This window comes from Hordeum vulgare, chromosome 4H (genome assembly GCF_904849725.1).
Source record: "Hordeum vulgare subsp. vulgare chromosome 4H, MorexV3_pseudomolecules_assembly, whole genome shotgun sequence".
NCBI classification, from domain to species: Eukaryota; Viridiplantae; Streptophyta; class Magnoliopsida; order Poales; family Poaceae; genus Hordeum; species Hordeum vulgare.
The window spans coordinates 394289584-394303235 of NC_058521.1; the positions used below are offsets into that span (position 1 = coordinate 394289584).

Consider the following 13652-nt stretch of genomic DNA (forward strand, 5'->3'; position numbering starts at 1 on the left):
CTGAAAAAAGAAAATGCATTGAGAAGGAAAAAATCAACCCTACTAGACACCGAGAAGTAACTATACTTTAGAAAAATTTAGCCAAGATTTTTTTAAATGTGAACCGTTATGAAACATGCAATTGCGACATCATTTTAAAATTTGTAGTTGCAAACCCATTTACGATTTGGTGACCCCAACTAGAAAAATTTTAATGGCCCACTTAAAACTTGCAGTTGCATCCTAAAACTTTGAAAACTTTCTGTTGGGACCCTAGTTGAAAATTTGTATTGAATACTTGCATTTGCGACCCTATTGTGAATACTTATAGTTGTGACCCGACTTTGCATACTTGCAATTGCAACCCGATGGTGAACACCTATAGTTGCGACCCGACTTTGAATACTTGCAGTTGTGACCCGACTTTGAATACTTTTAGTTGCGACTTGACTTTGAATAGTTGTAGTTGCGATCCAAATTTGAATACTTGTAGTTGCCACCCGACTTTGAATACTTGCAATTGCGACCCTACTTTGAATATTTGCAGTTGTGCCCATATTTAAAAACATGCAGTTGCGATCCAACTTTAAATATTGATGTCATTAATATAAGAAGGAAAAAAAAGAAAGACACCAGAACATTAAATAAAACAAGGACTAAAAATAAAAATAAAAGTAAAAAATGAAAATAGAAAACAAAAAAACCTGGAAAGTAAAAAAAAGATAAAAACAAAAAATAATGAAAGCCTAAACAGATTTTTTAAATATTAAGGTAAATAAAATGAATACACTTACTTAAGAAAAGGGAAAAGAGTGGAATAAATTTCTACTTAGTAGTGAATAATAAAAATAAAAATAAAAACAGCAATTAATTAAGAAAACAACAATTAATCACGAGAGAGAAAACTGAAACGGAAATCATTACAAAAGAGCTGACCCTAGCAGCTACGGTCGACAAATGACAATTACAAGATTGAGAAAATAAAACGAATGACAATAACATGCAAATAGCTAGAAACGATTCACATGGACAGTCCTCTGTAGACAAAAAAAAAGCCAGTACTCATGCCCATGGACTGACCGTGTAAACGACGGTTGCGGACGACACAACGCAAAGCGACAAGGCAATCGAATGGTTAGAAAAGTGATTAAGATCGTAATACAACAAAACCGATTACTATTCCTTTGTATCTTTGACATCAACATTTCAAGCCGTACTTTTTAATTCATACAGTATATGTTCTTCTTCGGATCTGACTGCTCATGGAAATTACGATGTCCCGATCTAGTATTTTCTTTTCTTTTTGCGGGGTGCCGATTTAGTCCCTCCGTATCAGTTTATAAATCCGGCACATGTATACCAACTTATTGAAAGACATATATAATAAAAAATATATCATTAAAAACTTTAGATGTTTTATTTTCTAATGATATAATTTTTATGTTAAACAATATATTTTATATAAGTCAAATTGACGATCTAGGTACACATGCATGTCTTTTAAATTGTGACGGAGAAAGTAATATAAGTAAACTGGCGCTGTTATCATTAGTCGATTTGGCGATCCATAACAGATTCTTGCACAAACAGACTATCTTTACCTTTTTTTTTTGCAGGAATATACTGATCTTTACCAACCTTTCGTACTCTCTATACAGAATATCAGTTGTGCACCTGGTTATTATCTAGAAATTGGAGGTGCACAGTGGTTAGATTCATGCGCAGCACACTATGCGCAAGCATCCATCATGCACGCTATGCTATACGCAATGCATGCATGGTTTCACCGTACATGCAAGTCAAGCGATGGATGGAACCACCGGAGAAAAGAATTCAACCCCTTGTCATGGATCGAACTGGAAGAAATCGTCATCAACGATGCTGCCCAGAGAACCGACCACGAACCCGAGGCTGCTCGGCGACGACGCGAAACTGCCCGTGCCGCCTCTCGCCATGTCGCCGATCCCGCTCCCGCTGTAGTCCGGCACCGACCCCACCGTTGAGGACGTCTTCCCGGCCGATCCCACGATGACGGCGAGCTCGTCTGCCTGCACGAACGGATCGGACGAGGAGCTGAACACGTCGTCTACGCTGGTGCACCAGGAGGACGACAGCTGAGTAGTGGCCGGGAGCAACTGAGGTAACGTCGGGGCAAAACTGACGAGGTTGTCTGCGCGGTCGCCGCTAGCGGGGACTATGATCATTGGGGTATTGGAGGGGGCCTTGCAGGTGTGCTCGCCGTAGTACGTGACGGCGTACTTGATTGGATGGGTCTCGCAGATCTGGACTTGCCTCTTGGCGTTGCAACCTTGGTCTGATTTGTGCGTACACCTGTAATAGCTCCTGAAAGATCAAACCATAACGAAGCTCGTGATTTAATTTCCTCCAGTTTCCATAGCAAGTCAGAGCGAGCGTGGGCAAAGAGAAATCGTGCTAGCTACTAGTAGTATTAATTATAATTTTGTAGTGCTTCTCTCCAAGCTGCGTTGAAAGATCAAACCATTATCGTGCTAGCTACCAGTAGTATTAATTATAATAATCGGAAACAAAACAAGTGTACGTACCTCGGATGAGTTGAGTTTTGAATTTCCTTCTGCCCATATTTCCGCCATATGTGACCATCAACCAGCGTGTCAGTTACTCGCTTGCCCGATGAGCGTTCTAATCTGCCATATAAACATAGCAAAGTCGAGGAAAAACTAATCAAAATGAGCATCGATTACAAGGAACTTGTGCCAAAGTAAATAAGTTAATTAGCACAACACACTGTTTAGTTGGACCGTGTGCTCCTGAAGAGAGTTCATTTTTTCACCTTCTGCTGAAGCTGCGTTTCCTCGTCCTCCCGGTCGAGCTCTCCGCCCTCGCCCTGATCACCCCATCGGACGCCCCGGACGCGGATGCTCCGGCCGTGCAGCCGGTGTCCAACGCCGACAGAGCGCTGGACAGCTTGTTTAGTATCCCGTCCATCAGCTCTGCAAAACCCGACGACTGCTCCTGCAGCATGCCCTTCAGCCTCATCGCCCCCTCGCGCACCTCGATCAGGTCGTTTACCGCCGCGGCCGCCCTCGCCGCCGGCAAGTCTCTCCCCGCGCTGTCCGAAGATGCCATGCAACCACAGTAGTGCTAGCCCGCTTGCTAGTGTGCAGCGTTCACCGCTATAAGCTAAGGTTTAGGCGTAGGAATGGTTCTCTAACTAATTAAGTGAGGTGTTTCCTTGCCACTCCCGTTCTTATCGGGCGGTAGGAAAAGTAGTAAGGAAAATGTTAAAAGCAGTAAGGACGGGCGCACGAGGAACGTGCATGGAAGCATGGGAGTGGGTCCCAACGACCGGGCGACCATAGTAGATGCTCGAAGAATCAAAGAAAGCATACACAGGGAGGCATGGCTACTCCACATATCCAAATCGTCATCGGCATGACACAGGCAGTGTGAGGTCATGAGCGTGTTTGACTGAATGGTCACCGGCAATGCCTCGGCAACTTCCTTCCTCCATCCAGGCCTTGGTGAAAACATAGTCCTGCTGGGCTGGCCGTTAGAGCAACTTTAACAGGACAATCTATTTGGTCCGTTGTGGTCTGTTTAGATCCGTATGAATAAAAAGTTGACCCAACGCGTCGACCTAAATAGACGTACGTCCTTTTTTTTCATCTGTCGACCCATTCTCTGTTCAATTTTGAGTCTGATTTGCGTCGGTGCAGAAAGAAGCGGACGCGCACGGCACGCGCCTACTTTCCTCCCTGGCCCGCAAGTCGGCGATAAAGCGGTCACTTTTTCACTTAATTTTCCCCAAACTCTCCCGCTCGCTCCCGTGCCCGCTCCCACCGTCATGGACGATGACTACGAGGCCGCCGCCGCCATCGCCTCAAAGGCCTCGTCCATCGCCGCAGCCGAAGCCAGAGGCAAGGCCCCCCCCCCCCCGCAAGGCCGCCGCGCCGCCCAAGAAGAAGAAGGAGTTGATGCCCGAGGAGCGGGCCGTGGAGTCGGCCAAAAGGAAGGGCCGGAGGCACGCGCAGAATGCAAGAGGCAAGACAGCTACCACCGCCGCCTTCACCGCCGCCGCGCAACAGGAAGACACCAATGCCCGAGTGAAGGCGGCAACGATGGAGGCCTTGTTGTACCTAGGGGTAAACCCTAGCCAGCACGGGCTTGTCAACGCCGCCGTTGTTGGAAATATGCCCTAGAGGCAATAATAAATTAGTTATTATTATATTTGTTTGTTCATGATAATCGTTTATTATCCATGCTATAATTGTATTGATTGGAAACACAGTGCATGTGTGGATACATAGACAAAACACTGTCCCTAGTAAGCCTCTAGTTGACTAGCTCGTTGATCAAAGATGGTCAAGGTTTCCTGACCATAGGCAAGTGTTGTCACTTGATAACGGGATCACATCATTAGGAGAATCATGTGATGGACTACACCCAAACTAATAGACGTAGCATGTTGATCGTGTCATTTTGTTGCTACTGTTTTCTGCGTGAAAATTATTTGTTCCTATGACCATGAGATCATATAACTCACTGACACCGGAGGAATGTTTTGTGTGTATCAAATGTTGCAACGTAACTGGGTGACTATAAAGATGCTCTACAGGTATCTCCGAAGGTGTTCTTTGAGTTAGTATGGATCGAGACTGGGATTTGTCACTCCATGTGACGGAGAGGTATCTCGGGGCCCACTCGGTAATACAACATCACACACAAGCCTTGCAAGCAATGTAACTTAGTGTAAGTTGCGGGATCTTGTATTATGGAACGAGTAAAGAGACTTGCCGGTAAACGAGATTGAAATACGTATGCGGATACTAACGATCGAATCTCGGGCAAGTAACATACCGAAGGACAAAGGGAATGACATACGGGATTATATGAATCCTTGGCACTGAGGTTCAAACGATAAGATCTTCTTAGAATATGTGGGATCCAATATGGGCATCCAGGTCCCTCTATTGAATATTGACCGAGGAGTCACTTGGGTCATGTCTACATAGTTCTCGAACCCGCAGGGTCTGCACACTTAAGGTTCGACGTTGTTTTATGCGTATTTGAGTTATATGGTTGGTTACCGAATGTTGTTCGGAGTCCCGGATGAGATCACAGACGTCACGAGGGTTTTCGGAATGGTCCGGAAACGAAGATTGATATATAGGATAACCTCATTTGGTTACCGGAAGGTTTTCGTGCATTACCGGAAAAGTTTCGGGCTCATCGGTAATGTACTGGGAGTGCCGGGAGGGGTGCCGGGGACCATCAGGAGGGGTGTCACGCCCAAGGGGTCTCATGGGCTATGGGAAGATATAAACCAGCCCCTAGTGGGCTGGAATAAGTTCCCACTAAGGCCCATAAGGTTTGAGAAGGAAAAAACAGAAGGTGGAAAGTGTTTCCAAGTGGGAAGGTGGAATTCTACTCCAAGTAGGATTGGAGTAGGACTCCTCCACCTCCAATTTTGGCCAAACCTTTAGGTTTTTAGGCTGCCACCTCCCCTCCCTCCCTCCTATATATAGTGGGGTTTTAGGGCTGATTTGAGATAAACTTTTGCCACGGCAGCCCGACCACATACCTCCACGGTTTTTCCTCTAGATCACGTTTCTGCGGAGCTCGGGCGGAGCCCTGCTGAGATTAGATCACCACCAACCTCCGAAGCGCCATCACGCTGCCGGAGAACTCATCTACCTCTCCGTCTCTCTTGCTGGATCAAGAAGGCCGAGATCATCGTCGAGCTGTACGTGTGCTGAACGCGGAGGTGCCGTCCGTTCGGCACTAGATCGTGGGACGGATCGCGGGACGGTTCGTGGGACGGTTCGTGGGGCGGATCGAGGCACATGAGGACGTTCCACTACATCAACCGCGTTCACTAACGCTTCTGCTGTGCGATCTACAAGGGTACGTAGATAGGAAATCCCCTCTCGTAGATGGACATCACCATGATAGGTCTTCGTGCGCATAGGAAAATTTTTGTTTCCCATGCGACGTTCCCCAACAGTGGTATCAGAGCTAGGTTCATGCGTAGATGTCTTCTCGAGTAGAACACAAAAGTTTTTGTGGGCGGTGATGTGCGTTTTGCTGCCCTCCTTAGTCTTTTCTTGATTCCGCGGTATTGTTGGATCGAAGCGGTCGGACCGACATTACTCGTACGCTTACGAGAGACTGGTTTCATCGCTACGAGTAACTCCGTTGCTCAAAGATTACCGGTGAGTGTTGGTTTCTCCAACTTTAGTTGAATCGAATTTGACCGAGGAGGTCCTTGGATGAGGTTAAATAGCAATTCATATATCTCCGTTGTGGTGTTTGCGTAAGTAAGATGCGATCCTACTAGATACCCATGGTCACCACGTAAAACATGCAACAACAATTAGAGGACGTCTAACTTGTTTTTGCAGGGTATGCTTGTGATGTGATATGGACAACGATGTGATGTGATATATTAGATGTATGAGATGATCATGTTGTAATAGTTAATATCAACTTGCACGTCGATGGTACGGCAACCGGCAGGAGCCATAGGGTTGTCTTTAAACTAATATTTGTGCTTGGAGATGCGTTTACTATATTGCTAGGACGTAGCTTTAGTAGTAATAGCATGAGTAGCACGACAACCCCGATGGCGACACGTTGATGGAGATCATGGTGTGACGCCGGTGACAAGAAGATCGTGCCGGCACTTTGGTGATGGAGATCAAGAAGCACATGATGATGGCCATATCATGTCACTTATGAATTGCATGTGATGTTAATCCTTTATGCACCTTATCTTGCTTAGAACGACGGTAGCATTATGAGGTGATCTCTCACTAAAATTTCAAGACGAAATTGTGTTCTCCCCGACTGTGCACCGTTGCGACAGTTCTTCATTTCGAGACACCACGTGATGATCGGGTGTGATAGACTCAACGTTCACATACAACGGGTGCAAAACAGTTGCACACGCGGAACACTCGGGTTAACTTGACGAGCCTAGCATGTGCAGACATGGCCTCGGAACACATGAGACCGAAAGGTCGAGCATGAATCGTATAGTTGATATGATTAGCATAGAGATGCTTACCACTGAAACTATTCTCGACTCACGTGATGATCGGACTTGAGATAGTGGATTTGGATCATGTACCACTCAAATGACTGGAGAGATGTACTTTTTGAGTGGGAGTTCTTAAGTAATATGACTAATTAAACTAATTGTCATGAACATAGTCTAATGGTCTTTGCGAATTACGATATAGCTTGCGCTATAGCTCTACTATTTTTATATGTTCCTAGAGAAAATTTAGTTGAAAGTTGATAGTAGCAAACTTTGCAGAGGATTGTCCTCGTTGCTGCGCAGAAGGCTTATGTCCTTAGTGCACCACTCGGTGTGCTGCACCTCGAGCGTCGTCTGTGGATGCGGTGAACATCCGACATACACGTTTCTGATGACTACACGATAGTTCAGTGCAAAATATTTAATGGCTTAGAAGCAAGGCGCCGAAGACGTTTTGAAACGTCACGGAACATAAGTGATGTTCTAAAGAGATGAAATTGGGATTTCATGCTTGTGCCCTTGTTAAGAGGTACGAGACCTCCGACAAGATTCTTTGTCCACAAAGTAAAGGAGAAAATCTCAATCGTTGAGCGTGTGCTCAGATTGTCTGAGTACACAATCGCTTGAATCAAGTGGGAGTTAATCTTCCAGATAAGATAGTGATGGTTCTCCAAAGTCACTGCCACCAAGCTGTGAGAGCTTCGTGATGAACTATAACATATCAAGGATAGATACAATAATCCTTGAGCGATTCGCGATGTTTGACACTTCGAAAGTAGAAATCAAGAAGGAACATCAATAGTTGATGGTTAGTAAAACCACTAAGTTTCGATAAAGGCAAGGGCTAGAAGGGATACTTCGTGAAACGGCAAAGCAGTTGCTGCACTAATGAAGAGACCCCAGATTAAACCCAAGCCCGGGACTAAGTGCTTCTGTTATGAGGGGAACGATCACTGAGGCGGAGCAACTCTAGATACTTGGTAGATAAGAAGGCTGGCAAAAGTCGAAAGAAGTATATTTGATATACATGATGATGTGTACTTTACTAGTACTCCTAGTAGCACGAGGGTATTGGATACCGGTTTGGTTGCTAAGTGATTAGTAACACGAAATGAAAGCTACGGCATAAACGGAGACTAGCTAAAGGCGAGGTGACGATACGTGTTGGAAGTGTTTCCAAGGTTGATATGATCAAAACGTCGCACGCTCCCTCTACCATCGGGATTGGTGTTAAACCGAAATAATTGTTATTTGGTGCTTGCGTTAAGCATGAACATGATTGGATCGTGTTTATTGCAATACGATTATTCATTTAAAAGAATAATGGTTACTCTATTTGCTTGAATAATCACCTTCAATGGTTTATTGAATCTCGATCGTAGTGTTACACATGTTCATATTATTGGTGCTAAAAGATACGAGGTAATGATGATAGTACCACTTACTTGTGGCACTGCCGCTTGAGTCATGTTGGTATAAATTGCATGAAGAGGCTCCATGATGATGGATCTTTATACTCACCTGATTTTGAATCACTAGTGACATGCAAATCATACCACATGAGCAAGGCCTTGTTTTCATTGAGATGAAACAAGATAGTAACTTGTTGGAAGTGATACATTTTGATGTATGCAGTCCAATGGGTGCTGAGGCACGCAGTGGATATCATTATGTTCTTACTTCAATGACGATTTAAGTAGATACAAGAGTATTTACTTAATGAATCACAAGTCTGAAATATTGAAAAGTTCAATTCTGTTTTGGAGTGAAGTCCGTCGTAACAAGAGGATAAACTGTCTACGATATGATCATAGAAATGAATATCTGAGTTACGAGTTTTGGTACGTAGTTAAGACAATGTGGAAATTGTTTCGCAGTTCATGCCACCTGGAACATCATAGTGTGATGATGTGTCTGAACATCATAGCCACGCACTATTTGGTATGGTGCATGCTATGATGTCTCTTATCGAATTACCACTATCGTTTATGGGTTATGCATTAGAGACAACCGCATTCACTTTAAATAGGGCACCGCGTATTTCCGTTGAGATAACACAGTATAGACTGAGGTTTAGAGAAATCTAAACTGTCGTTTCTTGAAAGTTTTGGGCTTCGACACTTATGTGAAAAAGCTTCAGTCTGATAAGCTCGAACCCAAAGCGGATAAATGCATCTTCATAGGATATCCAAAACAGTTGGGTACATCTCCTATCTCAGATCCGAAAGCAAAGTGTTTGTTTCTAGAAACGGGTTCTTTCTTGAGGAAAGGTTTCTCTCGAAAGAATTGAGTGAGAGGGTGATAGAACTTGATGAGGTTATTGAACCATCACTTCGACTAGTGTGTAGCAGGGCACAGGAAGTTGTTCATGTGGCGCCTACACCAATTGAAGTGGAAGCTGATGATGGTGATCATTGAGCTTCGGATCAAGTTACTACAAACCTCGTAGGTCGACAAGGTCGCGTACTACTACAGAGTGGTATGGTAACCCTATCTTGGAGGTCATGTTGTTGAACAATAATGAACCTACGAGCTGTGGAGAAGCGATGGTGGGCCCGAATTTCGACAAATGGCTGGAGGCCATGAAATCCGAGAGAGGATCCATGTATGAAAACAAAGTGTAGACTTTGGAAGAACTACTTGATGGTCGTAGGACTATTGAGTAAAGATGGATCTTTAAAAGGAAGACACACGACGATGGTGATAAGTCACTATTAAGAAAAGCTCGACTTGTCGCAAAGATGTTTCCGACATGATCAAACAGTTGACTATGGTGAGACTTTCTCACTCGTAGCGATGTTAAAAGTCTGTTAGAATTATGTTTGTAGTTGTTGCATTATTTTTGAAATATTGCACATAGGATGTCAAAACATTGTTTCCTCGACGGTTTCCTTGAGAAAACATTGTATGTGATACAACCAGAAGGTTTTGTCGATCCTAAAGATACTAACAAGTATGCAAGCTCCAGCGATCCTTCAATGGACTGGTGCAAGCATCTCGGAGTTGGAATATACACTTTGATGAGATGATCAAAGATTTTGGGTTTGTACAAGGTTTATGAGAAACTTGTATTTCCAAAGAAGTGAGTGGGAGCACTATAGAATTTCTCATAAGTATATGTGGTTGACATATTGTGGATCAGAAGTAATGTAGAATTTCTGTAAAGCATACAAGGTTGTTTGGAAGGAGTTTTCAAAGGAATACCTGGATTGCGCTACTTGAACGTTGAGCATCAAAGATCTATGGAGATAGATCGAAAGCGCTTAATAGAAGTTTCAACAAGATGCATGCCTTGATAAGTTTTTGAACGAGTTCAAAATAGATCGGCAAAGAAGGAGTTCTTGGTTGCGTTGTAAGGTGTGAATTTGAGTAAGACTCAAAACCCGACCCCGGCAGAATAAAGAGAATAGACGAAGGTCGTCTTCTATGCCTTGGCCGTAGAATCTGAAGTATGCCATGCTGGGTACCGCACCTGATGTGTGCCTTGACTCAAAGTCTGTTGAGAGGTACAGAGAGTGATCCATGATTGAATCACTAGCAACGGTCAAAATTTATCCTTAGTAACTGATGGACTAAGGAATTTTTCTCGATTATGGAGGTGGTTAAAGAGTTCGTCGTAAAGGGTTACGTCGATGCAAGCTTTGACTCTAATCCGAATAACTATGAGTAGTGAAACGGATTCGTATAGTAGAGTAGATATTTGGAGTATTTCCGAATAGCACATAGTAGCTGCATCTATAAGATGACATAAAGATTTGTAAAGAACACACGAATCTGAAAGTTTCAGAACCGTTGACTAAAACCTCTCTCACGAGCAAGACGTGATCAGACCCCATAACTATATGGGTGTTGGATTCTTTGGAATCACATGGTGATGTGAACTAGATTATTGACTCTAGTGCAAGTGGGAGACTGTTGGAAATACGCCCTAGAGGCAATAATAAATTAGTTATTACTATATTTCTTTGTTCATGATAATCGTTTATTATCCATGCTATAATTGTATTGATTGGAAACACAGTGCATGTGTGGATACATAGACAAAACACTGTCCCTAGTAAGCCTCTAGTTGACTAGCTCGTTGATCAAAGATGGTCAAGGTTTCCTGACCATAGGCAAGTGTTGTCACTTGATAACGGGATCACATCATTAGGAGAATCATGTGATGGACTAGACCCAAACTAATAGACGTAGCATGTTGATCGTGTCATTTTGTTGCTATTGTTTTCTGCGTGTCAAGTATTTGTTCTTATGACCATGAGATCATATAACTCACTGACACCGGAGGAATGCTTTGTGTGTATCAAACGTCGCAACGTAACTGGGTGACTATAAAGATGCTCTACAGGTATCTCCGAAGGTGTTCGTTGAGTTAGTATGGATCGAGACTGGGATTTGTCACTCCATGTGACGGAGAGGTATCTCGGGGCCCACTCGGTAATACAACATCACACACAAGCCTTGCAAGCAATGTAACTTAGTGTAAGTTGCGGGATCTTGTATTACGGAACGAGTAAAGAGACTTGCCGGTAAACGAGATTGAAATACGTATGCGGATACTGACGATCGAATCTCGGGCAAGTAACATACCGAAGGACAAAGGGAATGACATACAGGATTATATGAATCCCTGGCACTGAGGTTCAAACGATAAGATCTTCGTAGAATATGTGGGGTCCAATATGGGCATCCAGGTCCCTTTATTGGATATTGACCGAGGAGTCACTTGGGTCATGTCTACATAGTTCTCGAACCCGCAGGGTCTGCACACTTAAGGTTCGACGTTGTTTTATGCGTATTTGAGTTATATGGTTGGTTACCGAATGTTGTTCGGAGTCCCGGATGAGATCACGGACGTCACGAGGGTTTCCGTAATGGTCCGGAAACGAAGATTGATATATAGGATGACCTCATTTGGTTACCGGAAGGTTTTCGTGCATTACCGGAAAAGTTTTGGGCTCATCGATAATGTACTGGGAGTGCCGAGAGGGGTGCCGGGGACCATCAGGAGAGGTGTCACGCCCCAAGGGGTCTCATGGGCTATGGGAAGAGATAAACCAGCCCCTAGTGGGCTGGAATAAGTTCCCACTAAGGCCCATAAGGTTTGAGAAGGAAAAAACACAAGGTGGAAAGAGTTTCCAAGTGGGAAGGTGGAATCCTACTCCAAGTAGGATTGGAGTAGGACTCCTCCACCTCCAATTTCGGCCAAACCTTTAGGTTTTGAGGCTGCCTCCTCCCCTCCCTCCCTCCTATATATAGTGGGGTTTTAGGGCTGATTTGAGACAAACTTTTGCCACGGCAGCCCGACCACATACCTCCACGGTTTTTCCTCTAGATCGCGTTTCTGCGGAGCTCGGGCGGAGCCCTGCTGAGATTAGATCACCACCAACCTCCGGAGCGCCGTCATGCTGCCGGTGAACTCATCTACCTCTTCGTCTCTCTTGCTGGATCAAGAAGGCCGAGATCATCGTCGAGTTGTACGTGTGCTGAACGCGGAGGTGCCGTCCGTTCGGCACTAGATCGTGGGACGGATCGCGGGACGGTTCGTGGGACGGTTCACGGGGCGGATCGAGGGACGTGAGGATGTTCCACTACATCAACCGCGTTCACTAACGCTTTTGCTGTGCGATCTACAAGGATACGTAGATAGGAAATCCCCTCTCGTAGATGGACATCACCATGATAGGTCTTCGTGCGCGTAGGAAAATTATTGTTTCCCATGCGACGTTCCCCAACAGCCGTTGCCGAGGCCGTGGCCAGCAAGGGCTCGTCGGCATATCCTCGGATGATGCTCCCGGAGTCGTCGCGCGCGTCTTGCACGCAGGCGATTCCCGGCTTCCACGTCTATCCGCAAGGCAGCCGTTTCTCTAGGAATGCTCCCTGGAGGTGAGCATGGTGGGCCCTTCCACGGTCGCACCGGTGACCATCGATCTCAATGCCGCGCTGGCGGATCATCGTCCGGAGGCATGAGGAAACGCAAGCGCGAGATGCCAGCCGACATGCTCACCGGCGCCCACAATCTGTACGATGGAATGCCGGCGGCCGTCGACGATGACACGGCCAACCGTTTCCTCGAGAACATGATCTTTGTAGGTGCGCCGGTAGCTGGTGCGTACGATCCCGATGAGACCCAAAGCCAGGACGGCCGAGCGCCATTCATGCAAGCCACCAATGATCCACATGACGCCTTCATGCAAGATTAGGTCGACCTAGACGGCTTCCCGCTCGACCATGAGTTCTCGGAGGACTACGACCTTGAGGAGGAGGACGATGACATGGACATCGACGGGGAGCTTGGTTTGAATTGTAGGTGTTTCAAGCTTTGAAGGCATTCAAGGTTCAACACGACGACAAAGCTTTCCATCTCGCCCATTGTTGGACTATCGTCAACGGAGAGGAGAAGTTCAAGGCGCAATATGCCGCCCTCTTGGCGCGTGGGGGGAAAGAAGCTATGCAGGACCATGGTGACGGCGAGAAGGCCCGACCGCGTAGGAAGACCAACTCGAAGAAGCAGGACAAGCGGGATGCGGTGTCGATCGCCTTGCTTGAAAATGTGGAGGGCATGATAAGTAAGAAGGGCTTGAGGAAAGAGAAGCGTCCACAAAAAAAGGAAGAGCAAATGCGCGCCTTCATGGAAATCCAAAGGAGGAGG

General features: G+C 45.3%; 1 protein-coding gene across 1 annotated transcript; it reads right to left on the reverse strand.

Annotated features, from left to right (window-relative positions):
- Nucleotides 1-1823: 1823 nt before the first annotated feature.
- LOC123446507 (probable WRKY transcription factor 70) lies at nucleotides 1824-3087 on the reverse strand. Its single transcript, XM_045123085.1, has 3 exons — nucleotides 2792-3087; nucleotides 2544-2645; nucleotides 1824-2322 (listed from the first exon to the last, which is right to left on the reverse strand). The coding sequence occupies exons 1-3, from the start codon at nucleotides 3085-3087 to the stop codon at nucleotides 1824-1826; spliced, it is 897 nt and encodes a 298-aa protein (XP_044979020.1).
- Between the last annotated feature and the right edge of the window lie 10565 nt (nucleotides 3088-13652).